General features: G+C 42.0%; 1 protein-coding gene across 1 annotated transcript; it reads left to right on the top strand.

Moving 5' to 3' along the window:
- Window positions 1-16950: 16950 nt before the first annotated feature.
- Window positions 16951-21306, top strand: ASP5 (aspartate aminotransferase 5). The gene is made up of 12 exons (XM_086803758.1): window positions 16951-17156; window positions 17418-17523; window positions 17605-17694; window positions 17837-18031; window positions 18657-18695; window positions 18946-19035; window positions 19129-19237; window positions 19523-19632; window positions 19767-19910; window positions 20132-20298; window positions 20450-20714; window positions 20823-21306. Exons 2-12 carry the CDS (start codon window positions 17446-17448, stop codon window positions 20952-20954), a joined length of 1419 nt encoding a protein of 472 aa, XP_086659884.1. The 5' UTR covers window positions 16951-17156; window positions 17418-17445; the 3' UTR covers window positions 20955-21306.
- The last annotated feature ends 1417 nt before the right edge of the window (window positions 21307-22723 follow it).

The raw sequence follows: 22723 nt of genomic DNA, 5'->3' as shown, positions 1-22723 counted from the left end.
TGAACGATGTTTTCATATTTTTTACCATTGTTTAGCCTTTTTTTTAGACATGTTCCTTAATTTTTGCAATGATGGGATTTGCGTTGAAAGTGTGTTTCACCTTTGACACTTGTACATGATAATTTATTTTGCACTTGTTTAAGTGTGGTCTATGCTTAATTTTCTAAGCCTAAGACAAATTCTATCATGGGTTAGTTGATCTGTTTATTTTGGTGGATTTTATTGGATGTTTTCCAAGTTTTATTTGGACTCATCAAGTTCTGCCTAGATCACTTGTGTCTAGGGCTTTTTTATTGAGTGCTTCACTTGCTTACTTTGGAGCTTTGTTTGAACGACACTACGTTCATATACTCCGGATTGATGAGTTGGCCACACCAATTTTAATGCTTCTTTTGGCATGATTAATGACCATTAGATGGCATGCATTACTTTTTATGATCAACTATGGTTTTCATGGATTCGAGGAGCTTCTATGCTTTTATCCATGTGTGCGCTTTTGCCGCACAGGTCATAGCTGGGGACTTGCCAGACACCGTATGCGAGCCACAAATGGCTGCAAGCATACAACAAGGAAAGCAAGCTCAAATAGAATGCCAAAGGGTGTGTCACTCACCGCTCACCCGCCGCCTTGAAGGATTCCTGCGTCGCAGTGAAGAAGGAGCCGCCGTCCTCGCCGCTCTACCGCCTCTCCACCGCCGTGCCGCTACACAGTGCTCGATCGCTCTCTCACTCTCTCTCTCTCTCTCTCACACACGCACACGCAGGAGAAGGAAACCAAAGAGATAAGGCAAGAGCACTCTTGTATTAACAACACATGAGAATGAGGATTTTAGGGTTACATTTGACTCTTATAGGTGACTTGGCCGTTCACACTTGGGCGCCCATACATGGCCGGTCGACCCTAACCCTTATCCTACTGATATTCAAGGTGCGCCTCTCATCGGCGATCACCCAATCCCTTTATCCTTAACATATGGTGCCGACAAGCCCGGCCCATGACTCAGAATATTTAAATTAATGACGTAAAACATAGTACATCTCAATGTCTGTCATGGGTTAACATGCCCCCCTTCCTGATGTAGATTCCGTCCTCGGAAGCTATGGTATGGTAAGCTCGAGAGGGTTGTTGTTGACCGTCTGCAAAACAGGGAAGTAGAGTGAAAGTATGCTGGAATTCAAAAGATATAAAGTGTATAAATTCAAGCATGTTAGACCACAATGGATGTTGTTATGAGAACTTAGTTTAAGGGTCACATGAATGAGCTAGTGTAGCAAATTAACAGGAGTTTAAAATTATTGAAAGTAAATCAAGAGTAAGCAAGGTGTCAAAGGTTAATCAAGGTTTATAACTGGCCTAAGTCAAGGAAAATAACCAAGCTTAATAAATAAACAGATGACCACACTGTGTCTACTCTAAGAACAAGTTAATACCACAAGCCTAGGGACACTAGAAACATCAGAGTTACAAGAGCTTTTTGTCTCTTTTTTTAAAAAAATTAATGCACGTGACAATTTTTACACACAATGGCGACCTTCCTAAGGCAAAACTAACATCGATCCTGGTACCATGTTTAACACAAGGCATTATCCAGGAATCTATTAGCTTACTTTAGGCAAGGCTACCCCCTACCAACCAAGGCATCGGTCTGGAGTAGAATACTCCTCGCCTACCAAGTATCAATAAGGCGATAGACCAACATTAAAGCACATCATAGACTTGTATTGCCATTTATTGTAGGCTTTTTTTTTTAATCTATTTCTTTCTTATCTTTGCTCCTGAACTATAATTTGTCTTGCATCCTTTCGACAAAGGGGTAATAGCTATGTCCTAGAGGTCAACACACACATGGCCAGGTGTCAAACATTAAGATGGTTTGACCCTAGACCTAAGACAATCGTATTCCAAGGTTAACTAAAGACGTCATGCTGCCTAGGAATATTTCCAATAAAGTTAAGCTCATTAATGATTTACACTAGCATGCAAGCAACTTCAAAAACTAAGTAGTACATTGACAATTTCCATGTGGTCATGCATTATAGTTTATGCAATTGATTGAACAGTAAAAACGAAAGAGAGTGGGTATGGAAGAATTACACCTGTAATTGGAGATCTCCTTGATTTGACGAGACGGCTTGCAATTTGATGTAGATATATTTTGATGAACGTTGCGGCAGTCTCAGGACTTGAAAGCGAACCCACCTCAAACTTTTCAAGCTGTACAATCAACTAACAAGCACTATACCTCGAGAGGCACATCAGTGTGAAAATTTCAAGACTTGTTTAAGGAATCTAAACTTGAAAACACTAACCTACCTACCAGTCACCACACTACTACTGAGGATACGGTAAGAGGATGTTGTAGAGTCCTGGCTCTAGCCCTAAGACTAAGCCTCTATCCGCATCATCCAAACAAATAAAGTCAACCTCAGTAGTGCCATGAGTTTCATCTGTCCATTCATCATTGTCAGATATTTCCTTTTCATTTTCCCATCCACATAAACTCATCAAAAATGTAACCATGCGAGGATAGTCATCTTGTGGAAAAGGAAAGCATTGGGCTATCGGGGATATGTCCTCCTACGGAGTAGGGGTCAGTCATGGTCAATAGGCGAATTAGCCATTCTAATTCCTCAACATTTTCCTCTCTGGCTAGTACATCTATATGATCCCATTCAGTTTCAATTACAGGATAGCACATGTGAAATATCTGAGAAAGGTATAGATGATACCTCTCACCAAAGGTGGGAGTGGATGAAGTGTATGATGATCGTGCATCTGCCATATCTGCAAACACAGATATAGCATCAGTAGGTTTATGAGACAGGTCAATCTAGTTCTTGATTGTATACGGATATTTCTCTTGTTTTTGTGCTCTTGCTCTTTTTACTATTTTTTGTTTTTCTTTTTTTTTTTAAATGTGTGAAGCTATATATATATACATCCCCTTGAATTTGGCAATTACATGGTCAGGGGAGAAGGTTATAAGGAGGAAGCATTAGAATGTCAAGCGTGAGTACATGCTCCCCCTTTCCTTGGGTAGATCATATTATTTGCAATGATGTTGCAGCCTCTTGGAACCAATTTGACCAGCGGGTCATAGGTTGTGATGTGGGCAGATAGCTTTTTATGACCCTTGTGGCCACATCCAATTGCAAAGATGGTAGTGTACGCTCCCATTGACGAATGGAGGAAATGGTTTCCGACGATACTATTACAAGGGGAGACGTAGACTCATCGTCGGTTTTTTGTTGGGTGTTGACAAGAGTAGGTGTAGAGCATGTAGAAACTTCTATATCAGCGTGTGCCTGGCATGAGGAGCTAGAAGCTTCATGTGGCTCCCCCCTTCCTGAGCTAGGTGGTAATGATCGATATCGTTTAGGAATCCAAACGAACTCTGGAAGAAGTGGTGTGGAGCACTCTGTTACCTTTCCCTTACCACAATCTTGAATTATCGTTGGGGTGGCAACAATTGGTTTGCAAGGTTTTACAGGTGATGTAGAGGGATTCAGCTTATGTTTAGGGACCCAAATCTGGTCATTTCCCTCGTAGTACCCTTGGGTCCATTTGCGCCCTAAGATTACAGTCCCTTCCATGGTACCAGCAGGCATAACCAAAAAGCTTTGAATTATGGTTCCCTTGTCATAAGCAATCAGAGTGTGCAGAATTCCTGAGACAGGGGTTTTCTTCTTGTTGATTCCTTGAACTTGGATAGAACTCTTGGTTAAAGGTGGTTTTCCCAGTTGACACCACACGCCATATGATAGCAAATTGTGTTGAGCTCCTGTATCCAATAATGCATTATACAGCACCTCCCCGTAAGGACTCTGTAACTCAATTGGGTATCTTAGAGGTGGGTCAGATTCCAGTGCATCCTCCTCTGCTTCCTCGAAAAATACTTGCGTAATTCCCAAGTTGGCTTCTCGTTGTCTTCTCGTTGTCTCCTAGCACGCTGTTGACGTTCTTTGGCTTCGACTCTCGCTTGTATCTTTTTAAGCTCAGATTGTTCTTTAGCTGCCTTCTTTTGATGGATTGCATGTAACTCCTCCTGGCTCAGGGGGTCATAGTATCGTTTGAATTTACTCCCATTAAGGAATCCAATGGTTTCAACTCCGTCGAGAGTCTCCACTCTGATGGTACCTTGCGGGGTAATTTCACATACTCTATATGGTCCCTTGCCAGCATATTTGAGCTTCTTCTTTTCGTTTCGCACTCCATACATCAGGACTTTATCCCCAACCTTGATGTCCTTGTCCTTTAGATGGCGATCAAACCATTTTTTCCTTCTATCCTTCTCCACAAGGGCATTGTACACAACCAATTGTCTTTCTTCATTTAGCCGCTCAAGGATATACAGACGCTCTGCTAAGGGATTACCATCCCAACCCTCTTGAGTAGCAACACGAAGACTAGGAATGACAAATTCCCATGGCATGACTGCTTCTTGGCCATATACCATTTTGAATGGTGTGCAATTAATAGCCACTTTGTACGCAGTACGATAGGCCCATAAAGCTGTCGTAAGCTTTAGATCCCAATCCGTGCGATGGGCTTCAACTGTCTTTGTCAAAACAGAGATTAAAGTCTTGTTGGTACTCTCAGCTTGGCCATTCGCTTGCGGATAGTAAGGAGTAGATTTATGATGGAATATCATGAAATTTGTTGTGAGCTCCTTAATCACTTCATTTATAAAATGCGTACCATTGTCGCTCACAAGTTCAAAAGGACAACCGAAGCGTGTGATTATATTTTCAAAGAGGAACTTGGCTATTGTCCTCGCATCTGCCTTACGTATCGCTTTCGCTTCAGCCCATTTGGTCATATAGTCAGTGGCCACAATAATATAGCGAGATTGTGTGTTTCGGGCCGCTGGGCTAATCGGACCTACAAAGTCTAAACCCCACTTTTCAAATGGTTGGTTTACTTTGATTGGATGTAGGGGCATCTAATCTTTCCGTTGGGGTTTCTTGTATCGTTGGCATTCATCGCAACCCTTCACAAAGAGTGATGCATCTTGGAACATAGTGGGCCACCAATACCCTGATTGTAAGATCTTTCGCGCAGTTAAGTCTCCTGAGAAGTGACCACCGGCTACCCCCATATGTGCCTCTTGTAAAATGTATAGATACTCATCCTCTCGGGCACAACGCCTAAGAACGTCATCCTTTCCTCTTTTATAAAGAGTCCCGGATATCAGGCAATAGGATTCGCATTCTTTGATTAGCTTTCGAGCTAGATCTTTACGAAGTTCCTTGGGTGGAAAGCCATTAACCAAAAAGTTAACAATCTTCTCACTCCATTCAGGCATTGTCTCCACCATGAACAGGGAAGTGTCAGGTAAGTCATCATCAACCCCCGTAGGAGCCTCACCATTAGGTATGCGAGACAAATGATCAGCCATAATATGTTTTTTGCCAGGTCTCACAACAACCGGGAAATCAAACTCAAGAAGAATCAATAGCCATCGTGTGATTCTTCTTGTGGAGCATGGTTTGTTTACCAGATACAACAATGCTTGATGATCCACATAGAAAACAAACTTGGTGGCAAGGAGGTAATAACGAAATTTCCTTACTGCATATATCATTGCCAACCCTTCTCGCTCCGTAGTGGTGTAGTTCATCCATCGTTCAACTGGCGACTGGCAAAACTAATGGGGTAGTCTAGCTTGTGTTCTCCAGGTTGAGTCAACACACACCCAATAGCAAAGTTTGATGCATCAATATGCACATGGAAGAGTAAATCCCAGTTAGGCATTCTCAAGATTGGAGCACTCGCCAAGGCCTTCTTTAATAGCTCATAGGCACGGTCACATTCTTCGGTCCAAATAAACTCGATGAGAAGCTTATACAATGGTCGAGCTATCTCAGCAAAGAAGAGAATAAACCTTCGATAATAACCAACGTGGCCCATAAAGCGCTGGACTCCCTTGTAGTTGGTGGGTGGGGGTAATTCCAGAATGACCTTGATTTTACTCTCGTCAGTAGAAATCCCATTTTTGGACACTATATGCCCTAAGATAACTCCGTGTTTAACCCAGAATTGGCATTTGAAAGGATTCAATGAGATGCGATATAATCTATACCTTTCAAATATTTTTCATAAACACATCAAGTGCTCATCCCAAGAGGAATGAACACAAAGATCATCTAAGAAAGCTTCACAGAAGTCCCTTAGATATTCCTTAAAGGCCGTGTTTATCAATCGTTGGAATGTTGTAGGTGCATTGGTCAAGCCAAAAGTCATGACGCGAAAGGCAAACACTCCAAACTCTCTGATAAATGCTGTTTTAGCTTGGTCCTCGTCTGCAATTGTGATCTGATTGTAACCCGAGTACCCATCTAAAAAGCTATATGCCTCCTTGCCTGCCACTCTTTCAAGCACATGTTCAGAATATGGCAAGGGGTAATGATCCCTTCTGGTGGCTGCATTAACCTTTTTGAGATCAACGCACACTCTGAGTTTCCCATTCTTCTTTGGTATGATGACTATCGGAGAAACCCATTTCTGAGTGCTCAATTGGGTATATGAATCCACATTTTACCAACTTTTCAATTTCCTCTTGTTCAATCTTTGCGTACTTAGGATTCATTGGGTAGGGACGTTGCTGGACTGGTTTAGCAGTGCTAATCATTGGAATCGTGTGTTGCACCACCGAGGGTGGGACACCCTTCATATCATGATATGTCCAAGCAAATATGTCCTTGAATTCCTTAAGAAGCTTCGTAAGTGCAGCTTCTTCCGCCTTGGTGAGGTCTTGAGCAATAAAAACTGGTTTAGACTCCTCACCCGGATCTGCTAAGTCTATCTCCTTGACTACCGCAGGGCCATCGTAGACACCGCTACTCCCATTGGTAGGCGTTCGTTGGGCTTTTGTGTAGACTACTTTACGTTCCCCTGTGGTGGTGAATGATTTGAAATGCTCGGGTGTGGGGTGTAAGTCTACTGGTTCTTGTTGTGCCCGATTTTTTTCTTTTAATTCCGCCTCCTTTTGTTGTTGAGCCAACTCTTGGTTTTGCCGCCTTCTTGCAGTACGACTTAGTTTTGGCTTCTCTTCGATTTCTAATTGGGCGACATCATGAGGTTGCGGAATACACCACATGACACTTTGGAGGTATTGTCCCCAATCATCCGCTATCTTCCGATGAGCGTCAATGGCTCCTACATAACTAAGCCATTCTGCAGTGGATCTTTCCTTGTTTATTGCAGTGCGTACATTAGCTCGATAGCGTTGGCGCTTATGTCTCGTTTTCTTCTTACCAAGTTTTTGATTTTTGTTTCTATCAGATTCGGACTCACTTGGTCGATCTTCACTTGTGTCCCCCTCACTTTCGGATGAACTGCAGGAGGTCACTGTCCTAGGCCTTGAGCATCTTGCTTCCACATTTGGGTGAATATTTGATTCATCCCTCCCATCAGGCTCAGGGTCAGTTTCTTCTTGAGATTCATACTCAGAGTTGCATTGGTTAGAGTCTTCGCTACCTTCAGTGTCGGTGGAGTTTGCCACGTTCTCGCCATCAGGAGTCAAGTGCATAACACCTATCATGTTTATTGGCACTAACAGTGGCATATCTTGCCCCTCAGGTGTTACCAAACTTGTGCCTCTATTTCCCCATGTGTCTATGGTTGCCGCTAGGTGTACCCAATCCACGTTATCCGACTCAGTCATACCCGGTAGGACATCCATGTAAGGAGAATCCTTCCCATCATCAGTCTCTTTTTTGCATGTATAGCAATACCTTAATGGGGCGGAGTGAATAGTGGTATCCGATCGATTATCAATGATAACCTTGCTTCCTAAAGGATGTGCACGACCATTCTCAAGATCAACTCGAATGACAGAGTCCTGGAATTGTAGATAGACATGGTTTTTCGACCAGTCATGCACCATTTGTGCTTCCCTCATGAAAGGACGTCCTAAGATCATTTGATATGACATAGGATGCTTGGAGAAATCCATTACAATGAAGGTATGTTTTACCTTGTATCCCAGGACCTTGATCTTGAGGTCCCTTAACATTCCAATAGGTTTAGCTATGGTGTTTGCCATCTTAACCACTATGTTTGTGACTTCGAGGTGAGGCCTTCCCATAGATTCCCAATAGTTTTTAGTCACAATGCTCTCTCCAGCACTACCATCAAGGATTCCCTTTAGAGTTAATCCCTTGGTAGTAATGGGGAGGGTTGCATTAGATTCGTCACCTTCAAAGTACTGTCCCAACTTGTTAACAGGTATTTCAACGACCGAATCTTCATCTAAGTTGGGTTGTAGATCCCAATGTTCCCCTTCATCTTGAAGCGTGTCGGGTCTATCCATATTTGCAAATTGTGGTAACCCCGCCTTTAGTTCTCCATTGAGAAATGCCCGAAGAGCTAAGAATAGCTCAGGATCTCCGTATAATTTGGATATGATCGTGGTTCTGATCTCGGAGGACATGAAATCCATTAGCTTGGACACATTCAACGGTACTTTTCGAGACATCGCCCCTTGACTAGGGACTGGTGAAGATGGAATCACTTCCTCTTCGATGGGGTCAGGCATTCCCTCACTAAACATTCTTTCCAGCAAGAAGGGTGTTTGCCCACTTCCGGATGTCCTATCCTCACTTTCTTCCCGAATGATACTAGGTATAGCTAACGGTTTATGGTTCCGGTGAGGCTGAACTTGCGTAGGAAACACTGTGTCAGGAATTTTGATTTTTCTCGGGTTTGGCTCCAGTTCTCTTTGTGTTTCTTCCACCAAACCCCTTAAGTGTTGCACTTGTTCAATCTCCTCAACTGGGTTTGGGTAAGTTCCAATCTTTTTCTTGAGGGTTTTTGGCCCACGTGGCTTGTCTTGGGGAGTCTCAGTCAGTTTGGGTGGTCGAGAGGGCATTAACTGACTTGGTTGTGGGACCGAGGAAGTTTCCTTCTGTTTTTCCTTATTTATGTACTCGCTTGATTCTCCTTCATTGAGCTCCCGAGTGGGTTCCTCCTTTAAGGTAGTGGCTTTGGTCCCCATGGTTTCTATTGAATCAGAATCATCTTCAGGATCATTCATATACACGGGGTCGTCTCCTGTCCCTATGTTAGTCTTTGAACTGGGCTTGGAGCTCGTGGCATTAAGCGATCTCTTTCGTCGTGTTTTCTTTTTCTTTGCCTGAGCGATTGATGCAGTATCCCTCTCTTCAAGAATGTAGTTTTGATTTTGAAGCATTGACCGTGTAACTACATTCGCGGGTACAACGGGTGTCGTTCTTCATGCTTGGTTGGTGACCTCAACCAAATTCAATGGCGTAATCTTGGGTGCATTAGGATTATGTGGACATTGAGTGATCAAATGATCTATGCCACAACGATTACATGTAAGTACCGGCATTCCCGATGTGCTCCCTTGATTTGGTTGCATTTGAGTAGCGATCTTCTGTAGCCTATTAGGGCACTCCGCTACACGATGCGGTCCACCACAATCATAGCATTGAAGAAGGTGGTCTCCTTGCCATGGTATTAAGGTTTTGCCCTCTTGTGGCAAGAGCAGCCGCTTGATATACAGGCTTGACTTGCCCGAAATGATCCTCCATGTAGTACTGGGGAATCATTTCAAACGTATCAATCCCGTATGGAGCAGTAGGGTCTATCTCCGAATCACCTCACATATCATGTGTTGTTGCTCCTCTAGATTAGTGGCGCTAGATGTAGATCGTAGGACTTCTAACCAACCTACATGGTATGTGTAACCTGTGTATAGGTCAGTTAGAGTCTCTGTGTGTAGATCATATTCCCAATTTTCATTGAGAAATATCCCATCTAGACTTGGTGTGCCAAATGGTTCTCTTGAAGTGGACGCAATGTCACTTCTTATGGATTGGCTTCTAGGGACCTCTACTTTAGGGAGAGCATCGGAATGTGGTAGCTCAGTAGGGCCCTCATTAAACGAAGTGGGTAGAATATCCACATGGACGCTCTTTGGGAGGGTAGGGTCTACATAAGATGTGAATGGTGAATCTACTACCCCTCCCTCCTCATTTACTTCGCTTGTCGCATGTTCAGAGCGTGTAGCTCTACTAAAGGTCTCTATTAGACGACTAAACATGCTAGATCCGGGTTGTGGGGCCCACACTGGCATGTTTTGGCTTGTCTCCTCAGGGTTCTTGGTAGGGTGTCCTTCCATGGCTTCTGAGTCAGAAGATGAGTCACTATCCACTATTCGTGGATCTTGGGTTGCACTCCCTTGGGTTCCAGCCGAGAAGGCCAAGATGCCAACGTGGAGGGATGGTGTGAGCCTGCGTAGACTGAAACGCTTTCTAGTGATTCAGGCTCTAGCACCCGACCAGAACGTAGATGCATGTGACGTGGGTACCCTACGTGCGTTGGTAACTACCCTTGAAACTCACACAAGTGGTTTCTTAGGTGTTTCGCACCCCGTTTTTACTTGTTTTTAGATTGTTTTTAACTCGTTTTGACCCCCTTACTTACGGTCGAACTTGGACTAGGGCGTGTGATAGCTCGAAACGAGCGTATCGTTCAAAGGGTCCTAGTGTGCTTTACAGCACCGTGTTCGCCTATCCAGAGCTCCTGTGGTCCTCAAAACAGTCCCGTTTCCCTATGGGGGAAGGGGCAAAAGCCTATTTGCTTGTGGCTGGAGGAAAGGGTGAGGGCTTTATCCCATATGCTCACTTTACTCCTTGGGGAGTGGGCTACATATAGGGCACAACTTCCCATAAGCTCCCACTTGAAAGAAAGCTATGGAGGCTCACTCTCCTATATATATATATCAAAAGACCGAGACCGACCGAGTCGTGGGTAGTGGGTCAATTGGGGTTCTTTCTTTTCAAAATTTTTTTCTCCAATTAGAAAATCTTTCCTCTCCACATGTTTGGTTCTTTCTTCAAAAATAAAATTTATTTTTTTTATTTTTATTTTTTTATATTTTTTTAAAATTTTTATTTTCTGTTTTTTTGGGATAAGTTTTCTGGAGTTTCTATCTAGGGTTCAGCCTTGGCCGCGGTGCAGTTCACACACAGCACAGGTCTAGGGATTCAGAAATCCCCCCTCGCACGCAGAAAACTAGATAACAGAATGCACGTCCACACGCGGAGCGACGAAATAACAAAAGAAACAGAAATGCAGAAGACAAATTGCAGAAACAGAGATTGAAAACCACAGAAACACCTCAACAGCAACACAGACACCTTTCCTACAGTGTAGATTAAACTTCACGCAGCAGCCGAGCTGCAAACTGGAGCTTGGTGCAGGGCAACTCCCCGGCAACGGCGCCAAAAATGTGCGCTTTTGCCGCACAGGTCGTAGCTGGGGACTTGCCAGACACCGTATGCGAGCCACAAATGGCTGCAAGCATTCAACAAGGAAAGCAAGCTCAAACAGAATGCCAAAGGGTGTGTCACTCACCGCTCACCCGTCGCCTTGAAGGATTCCCGCGTCGCAGTGAAGAAGGAGCCGCCGTCCTCGCCGCTCTACCGCCTCTCCGCCGCCGTGCCGCTACACAGTGCCCGATCGCTCTCTCACTCTCTCTCTCTCTCTCTCTCACACACACACGCAGGAGAAGGAAACCAAAGAGATAAGGCAAGAGCACTCTTGTATTCACAACACATGAGAATGAGGATTTTAGGGTTACATTTGACTCTTATAGGTGACTTGGCCGTTCACACTTGGGCGCCCATACATGGCCGGTCGACCCTAACCCTTATCCTACTGATATTCAAGGTGCGCCTCTCATCGGCGATCACCCAATCCCTTTATCCTTAACATATGGTGCCGATAAGCCCGGCCCATGACTCAGAATATTTAAATTAATGACGTAAAACATAGTACATCTCAATGTCCGTCATGGGTTAACACCATGGTTTCATAAGGATCTTTTGATCTTTTGGATAATTTCATGTGTTTTAAAGGTAGCATTTGCCTTCGTTTTTTTACACATAAATTTGGAATATATTCCTTGTACTCTTGTACATATTCCAATTTAGATACCTAGTTACTTATGTATCTAGGTGAGCTATTTTTCTACCCTAACTTTATTAAGTTTTTTAGGTAGTTATCATTAGAAAGGCGCCAATAATTCAAAATTCTTTTCTAATGATGTACTCGGAAAGAGTTATTCCTTGATGTAGTCTCAAGTATATAGAGACAGGTTTTAGTATATGAAAGTCTAGGATAAGGCCATCTTATTCCTTTTATACAGGATTTTATTCATATTTCCTAGACGACATACTAGTAGGGAGTTTCAAATTGTTAAGGTATGTATGGGTGGTATCATGGTGGGATGCTAGCGATCCCTCACATATATTATCTTATGGGATAATTTGGGCTCAGGATTGTTACTTTGCTTACATCACTTGGCATGTTGACCTCAACATTCAAAGATAATCTCATTTTCTAAATTCACTAGAAGTTATAGTGTAGGCATTCTCTCTATATAAACTTCTTTTATTTATAGCCTGCATGTATTGATGAGTGTAATCTCGTCAGCATATTCATTTGTTGAAATCTCTTTCTTTAGAGTTTAATGAGTTTATCTTGTTGTGTTCGGATTAAGGAAATTTGGATTTTTTCTTTGTTGGCATTTCTTTCTTTAGTTCCGTATTTTAGGTGATTTATACAGTCAACCTGATGGTTTACAGATAGACACATGTGACTCATCGAGACGTTGATGACTCTCTATGTTGATATGGGTAACTCGGGACGCCGATAATTCCATGAGCAGATGTGGATCCATCATGCTGCTGATGGATACCTGGTTCCTGCTGTTATAATGCCATGTTTTCCTACTTTATTCTGAATGGTTTACAATAAGGACACTACTTTGGGTATCAATTCCTCTGATCATCCGCAGTCTGATGGGCAAACAGAGCGTATGAATCAGATTGTAGAGTATATGCTTCGTACATATGTCTCTGGAAAAGCATCAAATTGGGAAAAGTATCTTCCAATGATGGAATTTGCCTATAACAGTTCTAAACATATGGCTATTGATTTTAGTCCGTTCATGCTTATGTACGGGTATCAACCCAGAGTACCTATTGATGTCGGTCTTAAGGACATCAAGCTTGATGCATCGAGGGATTTCTTGCATGATGTGCAGGAAATGCTGACCGAAGCTCAGGATTCTATCAGGAGTGCTCAGGATAGGGCACGGTTTTATGCTGATAGGGGACGCTCATCTCAGTCTTTTGAACCAGGAGCGTTGGTTTATTTTAATGTTTTTAAAGATTCTCAGACTTTGTCAATAGGAAAATGCTCGAATTTATCTCCTAGATATTGTGGTCTATTTCGAGTTATACATTGACATGGTTGCGAATGAACTAAAACTACCTCCAATTGTTCGAGTTCATCTAGTCTTTCATATTGATAGATTGAAAGGGAAACTGGGAGGTGAGGATAACACAGTTACTTCTCAAGAACTCGTTGAAATCAAAGATTTATCCTATGATAAGGTACTTGAATTCAGGGAAAGAAAACTTTGTAATTGACTAATCCCTGAGGTTAAAATTAGATGGAAAGATAGGGAAATAGAGGATTTGACTTGGGAGTCGGTTGATATTGTTCAGTGCAGTTTTCCTTATTTTCATTGCAAGAGTGCAATGTTTTGTACGTTATATGCACATTATGTGTGCATATACTAGGAGGCTAACCCACATTAGGCTTGTGAGCATGGGAGCATAGGAACAAGCTCTAGTAGAGCATGGGTTAGGACTAACCTTAAGGGTTAAGGTTAGGGTCAAGCATCCAAGGGTCACACACGGGAAATGGAGAGTCAAGAGTCACTTAAGGACCCTCCTATATAATAGGGGCATGGGGCACACTCAAGGGAGGCCAAGGCTATGTTATCTTGGAGGCTTAAGCTATAGTCTCTTGATGTTATCTTGAGGCTAGGTTATGTTATGTTCTCTTGTGTAGATGATCATAACTACTCACCTACCATTTCACACTATGCTATTGGATTGGAGTTATACGTCTTGATGGTATGGGACATCAAGGTAAAGGTATGATGTACTTCATTATAATTCATGTGTGCATCCCTTGGGCTCAGGGGTGGTCGGGTGAATGAGTTTATGCCTGATTTATGCATGTTTATGCATAACAATTATCTAGAGAGATCTTAGGCTTTTAACGGTATGTCTCTTAGGATGCTATTGTATGCCTGTATTTAATCTTTAAAAAAAACTACACGACTCACTCATAGATCCAAAACTTCGATTAATGATTTAATATTCCATTGCCTTCTACATTTTTTTTGTCATTTTTATAACATCAAATAAAAGTTTTCTTGATTTTAGGATTTTGAGGAGAAGAATGTAGCATTGCCATCCCAAACATGTTACTATCGTGATCAGCAAATAAAGTTTATATACCATCAAGTTTAGGAATGTATTCATATATGTACTCTCTTATCAAATGTTGAACTTTTAACCTAAATGCAATATCAATGCAAATTAAGAACAAATTGGTATGTGATAAAGGAGGTGGGGAGTCAAGGGGATGGGGAGTTAGGACCATAGCCAAGTGGATAAGGTGGCACACGCTTTCTCCTCTAGGATGATGTAGATTCAATTGTGGCCCACACCCTTCCCCTCTCACTGCATAATGGGTAAAAATAAGGGTGTGTACCATTGTACTCCTTGAGAATAAAAACTAGTATGTATGAAATGGTAGCCCATTATTTGGCTAATGGTGTTCCCCATAGAAACCCCTAAATTGAGATAGAGCACGACACCTTATAAAAAATGCCCTTGCACCCTATAGTGTCTCTTCAACCATTTGGGAAGTGGGGCATTAACTTTATTGGACTTATTAGTCCAACAACTCGAGGAACTCCAATGTGATTTTATCATTGTGGCTACCACCACGGACTACTATACCAAATGGGTTAAGGCCTCATCCTTATGATAAATTCTTACCCTAAGAAAAAGCATAACTTGGTTTCTAGCCTATTACCCACACCATTGGTTCACCCTCACTCTGAGGACTAGGCATTCATGGGATGTGTGGTTGTTTCTACAAATAGCACACCACCTCAATTCTCATCTAGGGGCTAAGTGAGAATGGTACAACACTCTCGGTCTGGCTTTGAGTACTCCTTCGAGCCCATTGATCACAAATGTTCACTATGTCTTCGACACTCCTAATTGTCTCAGCCTACAAAAGTATGTAGGAGAAATTCTAAAGGCATTTAGCAGGTTGAGTGCAAGTTAGGGGTACATCCATGGAGGTTGATATGGAGCTATTTATGGAAGATGCTTCTCCACCTATAGATATGAATAAGTGTAGGAAGTTGGTAGTGTAATACATGGTTTTGCAACACTGCGTAACATCAGTTGGTGTCCTTAGCACGTCCTCAAATTAGCCCTCTAAGAGAACCACTTGAAGGTAGCGAGGATGTGTATATCAAAGGAACAATTGGGTATGGCATCACTTACACATCGAGCAATACCTTGATTGGATTTTGCGACTCAAATTGGCCAGGAGATTGTAATAGCAAATAATCTGTTTTTGCTTATGGTTTTCTTATTAGGTTTTGACTTACGTCCTAGATTGGGAAAAAGTAGCCTACAGTTGGCACTTTCTTCTATAGAGGCAGCGTACAAGGCATCATGGTTTGCTTCATGTGAAGCAGTGTAGTTGAGAAGGATTTTAGGAAAGGGAGCAACAATGTTGATGTACGGCAATTAGAATTGTATGGCAATTGTAAAGAACTTGGTGTTTCATGCTCGTATGAAGCACATTGATATATAATATTATTCTCTATGTGATTTTATCATTGATAAAGAAGTGGAGCTTATCTATAACCCAACGATGGAGAATTGTGCATATATTTTCACAAAGGCTCTTGGGAGAGATTTGCTAGAGTGCCATCTTCATTGACTTGGCGTTGGATTGAAGAGTTAGTTCACCTATGGGTGGACATTGGATTGAAGAGTTAGTTCACCTATGGGTGGACATTGTGGGAGAGTGTTGGAAAAACATTTTCTTAATTCTCTACCCTCATGTTGTTACTATCGGATGTGCTCTATTTTATAAGGCCTCTTTTATGGCGAGCACTCGGGCACCTAATTCACACTAATTCACACTTGATGGTTGCTAAAAATAGCCAAAATGGTTAAGAGATGACTTATATAGACTTCGCACTTAGCCAAGTAGGATGCATGCTTGTGTGGGTTCCGTGACCTCATTATTGAGTGCTGGATGACGATGAACTGAGGACACACTGCTCTCGGCTTGCGGGGTCAGCAAGACATTTTATGTTCCAAAGTCTGTCTAAATCGCCATCAAAGCTGCTTACCCTGGGCATGTAGGTGGGTGGATAACCACCATCAGTTTGTAATCAAAGTTTACAACAAGTAATATTGTTTACTCTCCACTTCTTTCTGTAATTCAATGCTTTGTATTATGAAGATCCTACTTCCACTATTGTGTTTTCTTATATACTTACCATTTTAACTTTGATCTTTATGAACATGGCATATCTATCATTGGGAGTTGCAAATTACCCTAGGCACATAGGCGGGTGGATAACCACCATGAGTTTGTAATCAAGGTTTGCAACAAGTAATATTGTTTACTCTCCACTTCTTTCTACAGTTCAATGCTTTGTATTATGAAGATGTTGCTTCCACTATTGTGTTCTTTTATATACATAGTCTTGCTAACATAGTCAAGGTAGAAAAAAGGCAACATTTTTACGAAAAGCACAATGTTAGCGTGTCTCTTTAAAGTGGCGTAGGATAATATGAGGCTAAATCGACAACCATAATTTGTCTATGTAAAGAGCATGTTCACATGAAAGTGAAAGCGGCACATCATGCCAATCGACTGTTGAGTGAAGGAAAGCTCACAGTGCAAACAAAAAGGGTCTGACCTCCCTAGGTAGAACACAAGGCAAAAGCTCTATGTGGTTGGTCATGCCCACACTCCTTTGAGCGGACATCGTCTAAGAGTCCTTGCGTGTGGTGAGCTTGCTTGGAGAAACAACTCGATACGTCATCAACCCTCACATTTCAAACATCACGAGCCTCTCCGTGCTCACATCCTCCACAACCACTCCTTTGTAGCCATCGCTCACGCAGGCCCTCGGATTATGTGCCGAAACCCTACCTACATCTGTTTTGTATTCATTTTCTACAACTCGCTTCGCTAACTCTTCCTCGCCATTCTCTCAGAGGTAAGACCAAACCCTGGCTCTAGTTTTTCCTTCGTCATTGCCCTCGATCATGCTGTTCTGCACCTCGGCTGGAATCCTTACTATAGAACTGCAAGCTTCATCGGCATCGCCGTAGCTCTTACCTTGACTTTAATCCTACAACTCGCCATCGCGAGGACTTTCAAGCTGAAATCCTGAACCTGCAACTGCCTCGATCCGTGGCAGATCATCATTTTGCTTTGAGCAGCTCACCCTTACTCTTTCTGATTTGTTTTCCGACAGGTGTTACTCCTTCCCCCCTTTTTTCACGATGTCATCTGCACTTGCTTCCATGGCCACCGCTTCCTCAAGTTTCACTACCATATCTGTTCCCCCTCAAAGTATGCAGGTATGGCGTCCCTTTCACTTCGGTCCGTAGCTTTCCACCTGCGATCTGCTTTTGGCCAATTTTTCTGCCATTTGTTTCTAGGCAAGCACGCCCGCGCGCAAGCTATGTGGACTGAGAAAAGCTGCCTTCGCAAGCCAGATCGAGAACGATCTTTCTATTTCGAAGATAAAGGTTTTGCATGAATCTTCGTTTCTATGAAAATTAATGTCGCTCAAAGGTTTTTTTTTTCAATGGATGTATGGCCTATGTCTTAATTTAGCACCCCTTCTCTGTCACTTTTCATGTTGACTATGCCCATGTTTTTGTGGTGCAGTCTGTGAGCAGGATCAACATGACTGTTGCCACAGAAACTTCTCGGTTTCATGCTGTGCCGATGGCTCCCCCAGATCCAATCCTGGGAGTTTCTGAAGCATTCAGAGCTGACACAAGTGACCTCAAGCTCAACCTCGGTGTCGGAGCATACAGAACTGAAGATCTTCAGCCTTATGTACTCAATGTTGTGAAGAAGGTTGTAAATCCTAGCCTTCTGATGTCAGATACTTGATAACACGATGATGCATGGCTTTGGGCCGTAGAGTTTCAGTCACACATACTAAAATTTCAGTTAACAGTTTTGCTACATGATGACATGCATATTGTGCATGATCAAAGACTGCAGGAATTAAGCCAGATGTGTCGAATGTTTGTAAGATGGTGGCATGCTCAGGATGCATGGGTTAGGATTATATAACTTTGGTCTTGTATATTAAGTCTTAGAAGTTTTGTCACATGATGGTGTGTTGAAGAGGCATGGGGTGACGGGTGTTAATTTTGTTCTTGTTTCGACCAGATAATGACACGTTTAAGCATGGATCAGGAGAACAAAATTTTAGCGTCATGTATCAGACATCAACTAGGGCCACATGATAGCTTGTTTTGTTGCATGCACTGTTCATGTTTTAATTTTTCCCTTGAAAAGGTCAAGGGATCTCATAACTTTACTGGATTTGTTAAAAGGAATCTCAGTATCATAGCTGTTTAATAGGTTGTATTTGTTTCTGTAGGCTCGAAAAAGTGTTTTGGGCATTTATCATGCTCATGCTTTTCTAGATGATTATTATACCTGACTCTGTTATGCCTGCATTTCTTTTCAGGCTGAACAACTTATGCTGGCAAAGGGAGATAACAAGGAAGTAATATTTTTTCCTTTTCTGAGAAGTTTCAACTTTTTTCCTTGTGAAAACATATAGTGATCTTTCCTGAAAAAAAAAGGCATATAGTGATGAGTAAGATCCACCAGTTTAGTAGATGAATGTTCCACCGGTTGAGTAGTTGCACATTCATTATAATTACACCAGTGCATATTATGGTTTGGTGGGGCACGGTTTATGTTCGTTTTCAACAGTGATAGGAGCCTTAATGAATTCTTACTTGTTACTGCAGTACCTTCCTATCGAAGGTCTTGCAGCCTTCAACAAGGCCACTGTGGAGCTGCTTCTCGGGGCTGATAACCCAGCAATCAAAGAAGGGCGAGTAAGTGCCAGGAAATTAGTTTTGCTATTTAATCACCAGTTGGGCTCAATTATCTGCAGATTTGTGTGCTGAAGCCATTGGATATTATTACAGGTTGCTACTGTCCAGTCTCTTTCGGGCACCGGATCACTTCGTCTTGCGGCTGCCTTCATCCAACGATATCTACCTGGAGCCAAGGTTCTCATTTCATCTCCTACATGGGGTAAGGTGGCACTCATTTTTTCTTGTTATGCGAGAACTTGAAACTTCCTTGTCTCTTGCTCAACAAAATATTCTATAGAAATGAGGGGGTTTTGCCTTTAGCGGTCCATGTTTGTTTGACAATTTCTGTGCTTCAGGTGGAAGGGAGTGTGATGTATTAGGGCTTAATTGATTTAGTGGAAAACGACCTTCTTGTATTAGGGCAGATAAATAGAAACAGTTGCATGATTATTTGGAATGCAATATGGTACTCACATCTGTTGCTTCTTATTTATCTTATGAATAGGAAATCACAAGAATATACTGAATGATGCTGGGGTTCCTTGGTCAGAGTATAGATACTTTGATCCTAAGACTGTTGGATTAGATTTTGATGGAATGACAACTGACATTAAGGTAATTCACATTAGGATCTGTCTCCTTCCACCCTCTAAAGCAGTTATAATATGAAGACTTTTGTTCTCCTCTTAACCTCTATGGCATTGATTTTTGTCTAATCTACTGCTGTTTTATTGTGTGATGGAAATAAGGATGCTCCAACGGGCTCAATTATACTGCTACATGGTTGTGCGCACAACCCCACAGGCATTGACCCAACTCCAGAGCAGTGGGATATTATTGCTGATATTATACAAGAGAAAGGTCATATGGCTTTTTTTGATGTGGCATATCAGGTAATGGCCGCTTTTTATGATCTATTAGTTGTTCCTTTTGTGTGGATTTCTCAACTGAATGTGACTCTGTACTTCAATGCAGGCAACTATGTTCAATTGCAAGATGTCTTTCTAGTTGGTCTTGATTCAATTTTTGTGGATTTTTTTTCTATACTATTGTCCCCAAAATATATAAATATGTTAATGACATGTGGTTCTGATAATGAAATCGATCTTATCAGGGCTTTGCTAGTGGCAGTCTAGATGATGATGCTAGTTCAGTCAGGAGATTTGCTGCTCGTGGCATGGAGTTGTTTGTTTCGCAGTCATACAGTAAGAACCTGGGTTTGTATGCAGAGCGTATTGGAGCCACAAATGTTGTCACCTCCTCTTCAGAGGTTGCGACTCGGTAAGTTGATGTTTGAGTTAACCATTTGGAACTGAGTATCTACTTGTGAAACCACTAAGCTCTGGTTTGGCACACCTTGTAAAATCCAATGTGGCATATCACCTGTCACTTCCTGCTTATTCAAACTCTGTTTCAATGTTTTTGAGTACAGCATCAAGAGCCAGTTGAAACGATTAGCACGGCCGATGTACTCAAATCCTCCTGTGCATGGAGCTCGGATTGTTGCAAATGTCGTTGGAGATCCTGCCTTATTTGATGAGTGGAGGGCAGAGATGCAGCTGATGGCAGGAAGAATCAAGCAAGTCAGACAGAAGTTGTATGATGAGCTGTCAGCCAAGGACAAAAGTGGCAAAGATTGGTCATTTGTCCTCAAACAGATTGGCATGTTTTCTTTCACTGGTCTTTCTAAGACCCAGGTATGTCTAAAATATAAAAAGTCAGCTTTGAAATCTTGTTACTGGAGTTTGGGATATAGCCCAACAGTTAAATTTTCTTTTCTAATGCTGTTAAACCATGTTGAACAGAGTGACAACATGACAGACAAATGGCATGTTTATATGACAAAAGATGGGCGCATTTCCTTGGCTGGGTTGTCGTCAGCTAAGTGTGGTTACCTGGCTGATGCAATTATAGATTCGTACTATAACGTGCAGTAACTAAGGTCCTCGTGTGTAGGAGTGATCCATTGAATAAAGCTTCATCTGTGGGGGTGTGCTCAGGTCTTGAGGCTTGTTGTAGGAGAGGATATTTTCAGCAGGCATTTCATAATAAACGCCCTAGGTGTGCTCTGATCAATAAGTAAAATTGGCTCATCCAAGCAGGGTTATGGGTGGCCAGGGGCAGTTTTGTAGACTAAATTAGTGTTTGAGATCATACTCGGCAGTCTTTAAAGACAAGCGTCTCCAACAGGAACAAAAGAGTTCTTCTTGTTACCTTTTTGGGTCTTTTGAGCTGTGTTAAAATAATGCAATATTTAAGTCCGGCCAGTCTGGACATAAGTTCACTTCATCTTTGGCAATGTTTGTGGGAGGAGAATTTTTAACCTGTAATTTGTCACGGTTAGTTCTGTGGGTGTGTCATATGGGGTGATGTCGGAAGTAATTATGAGAAGAAGAGGTGTGGTGGTTATATCAAAGTGCCAGCTATCCTGCTCCCTTGTGGTTTAGTTTGGTGTTTTGTCAAAGAGCATCTACAATATTGGAATTCGAAGCACATCGAATAATCTTCAAATGATCTTTGTTTGCAGCTTTACCTGTGTACACTTGATTGCCCAGCAGCCAAGTGCCGTGTACTCTTCCCCAGAACTACACACATCCTGAGCAATGAAATAGTTGTGTTTTGTCATGGCACTGACCATTTTAGGACTTTACTTCTAAAGGAGAATATCGTTATTTTTTTGTGCCTTGAAGATAGGAAAGGGAGAAGTATTAAAAGAAAAGGTTGAATGGACTGTTGCAGATACATACTAAAAGCTTGAGCCATCAAGATGAGAGCTTCTTGACTTAGCACGAGAACCATAGAACCAGCTCAAATACGTGCATGCGTGTGAGCACTCACGCGACGTGGAGTGTTTTAGTGTGAGTTTTACCAGCTCTGCCAAATCCATATGCCCCTATTCTTCAATTAGTACCCTGTGCTAATCATTGGGCCTTCTGGCTGCTGTCACCAAAGAACCGTGTAAAGTGTGGACAGTCGTTTGCATTTAATTGTGTACGTTGTATGGTGTGTTCGGTTCCATATTTATGGGCTTTTTGTGCTTTGTTTGTGTGTACTTAGCATTCTCTTCTCCCTTTAGAAACCGCGTTCCTTGATAAAGAACGCATTCTCTTCATCCTACCTGGTCATCAGGAACGCAGTTTTATTCCATTCACTAAGTTGTGGTGGTGGTGGTTGTGAAGAGTGTCTCAAGGCACTCACATGCTGAACATGCTTCTTTGATTGTGGCAAAATGGTGGGAATGTTATTTAAGCTCAATGGTTTTCGTAATCCCATGGTATTCAATACACAAACTACCATGATAATCATGTTACTAATTTCATTAGATCTAGATCTAATGAAATAAGTGACATGATTAAACCACATTGATGATGCTTATGAATAATGTTTTTAAATCGTTCATGGATAAGTATGTGATGGGCTTTATTTCAAGACATTATTCATAAGCATCGTAAATGTGGTTTTTGTAATATTAGAGACCTGAATGAATTAGAATGAATTGCTTTGATGATTCTCGCTTTTAAGATCTATTTTTTTAAACTAGGATGCTTGGTTAGTCTATCTGCATGTACAAGTGCAATGAACACACCCGACATAGTGCAATGTTGTTGGTAACACCTCACTTAGAACACTCTTGCTCATAACATCTCGTGGAAGTGTTTGGCATTAGCAATTGTTTTCTTTTCCTTGAAGTCTTAATTTTTGCAGC

The sequence above is a fragment of the Cibotium barometz genome, chromosome 10, assembly GCF_041138505.1.
Source record: "Cibotium barometz isolate CiBa-2024 chromosome 10, ASM4113850v1, whole genome shotgun sequence".
In the NCBI taxonomy this organism is placed as follows: domain Eukaryota; kingdom Viridiplantae; phylum Streptophyta; class Polypodiopsida; order Cyatheales; family Cibotiaceae; genus Cibotium; species Cibotium barometz.
This window is presented reverse-complemented; position numbering and strand designations above follow the sequence as displayed.

Bases quoted from the DNA above. Each gene is read 5' to 3' on its own strand.
- ASP5 (XM_086803758.1), top strand. From the start codon at position 17,446: ATGTCATCTGCACTTGCTTCCATGGCCACCGCTTCCTCAAGTTTCACT. The intron at 19,911-20,131 runs GTAATGGCCGCT...CGATCTTATCAG, and splicing joins TTTTTGATGTGGCATATCAG to GGCTTTGCTAGTGGCAGTCT. The intron at 20,715-20,822 runs GTATGTCTAAAA...CATGTTGAACAG, and splicing joins CTGGTCTTTCTAAGACCCAG to AGTGACAACATGACAGACAA.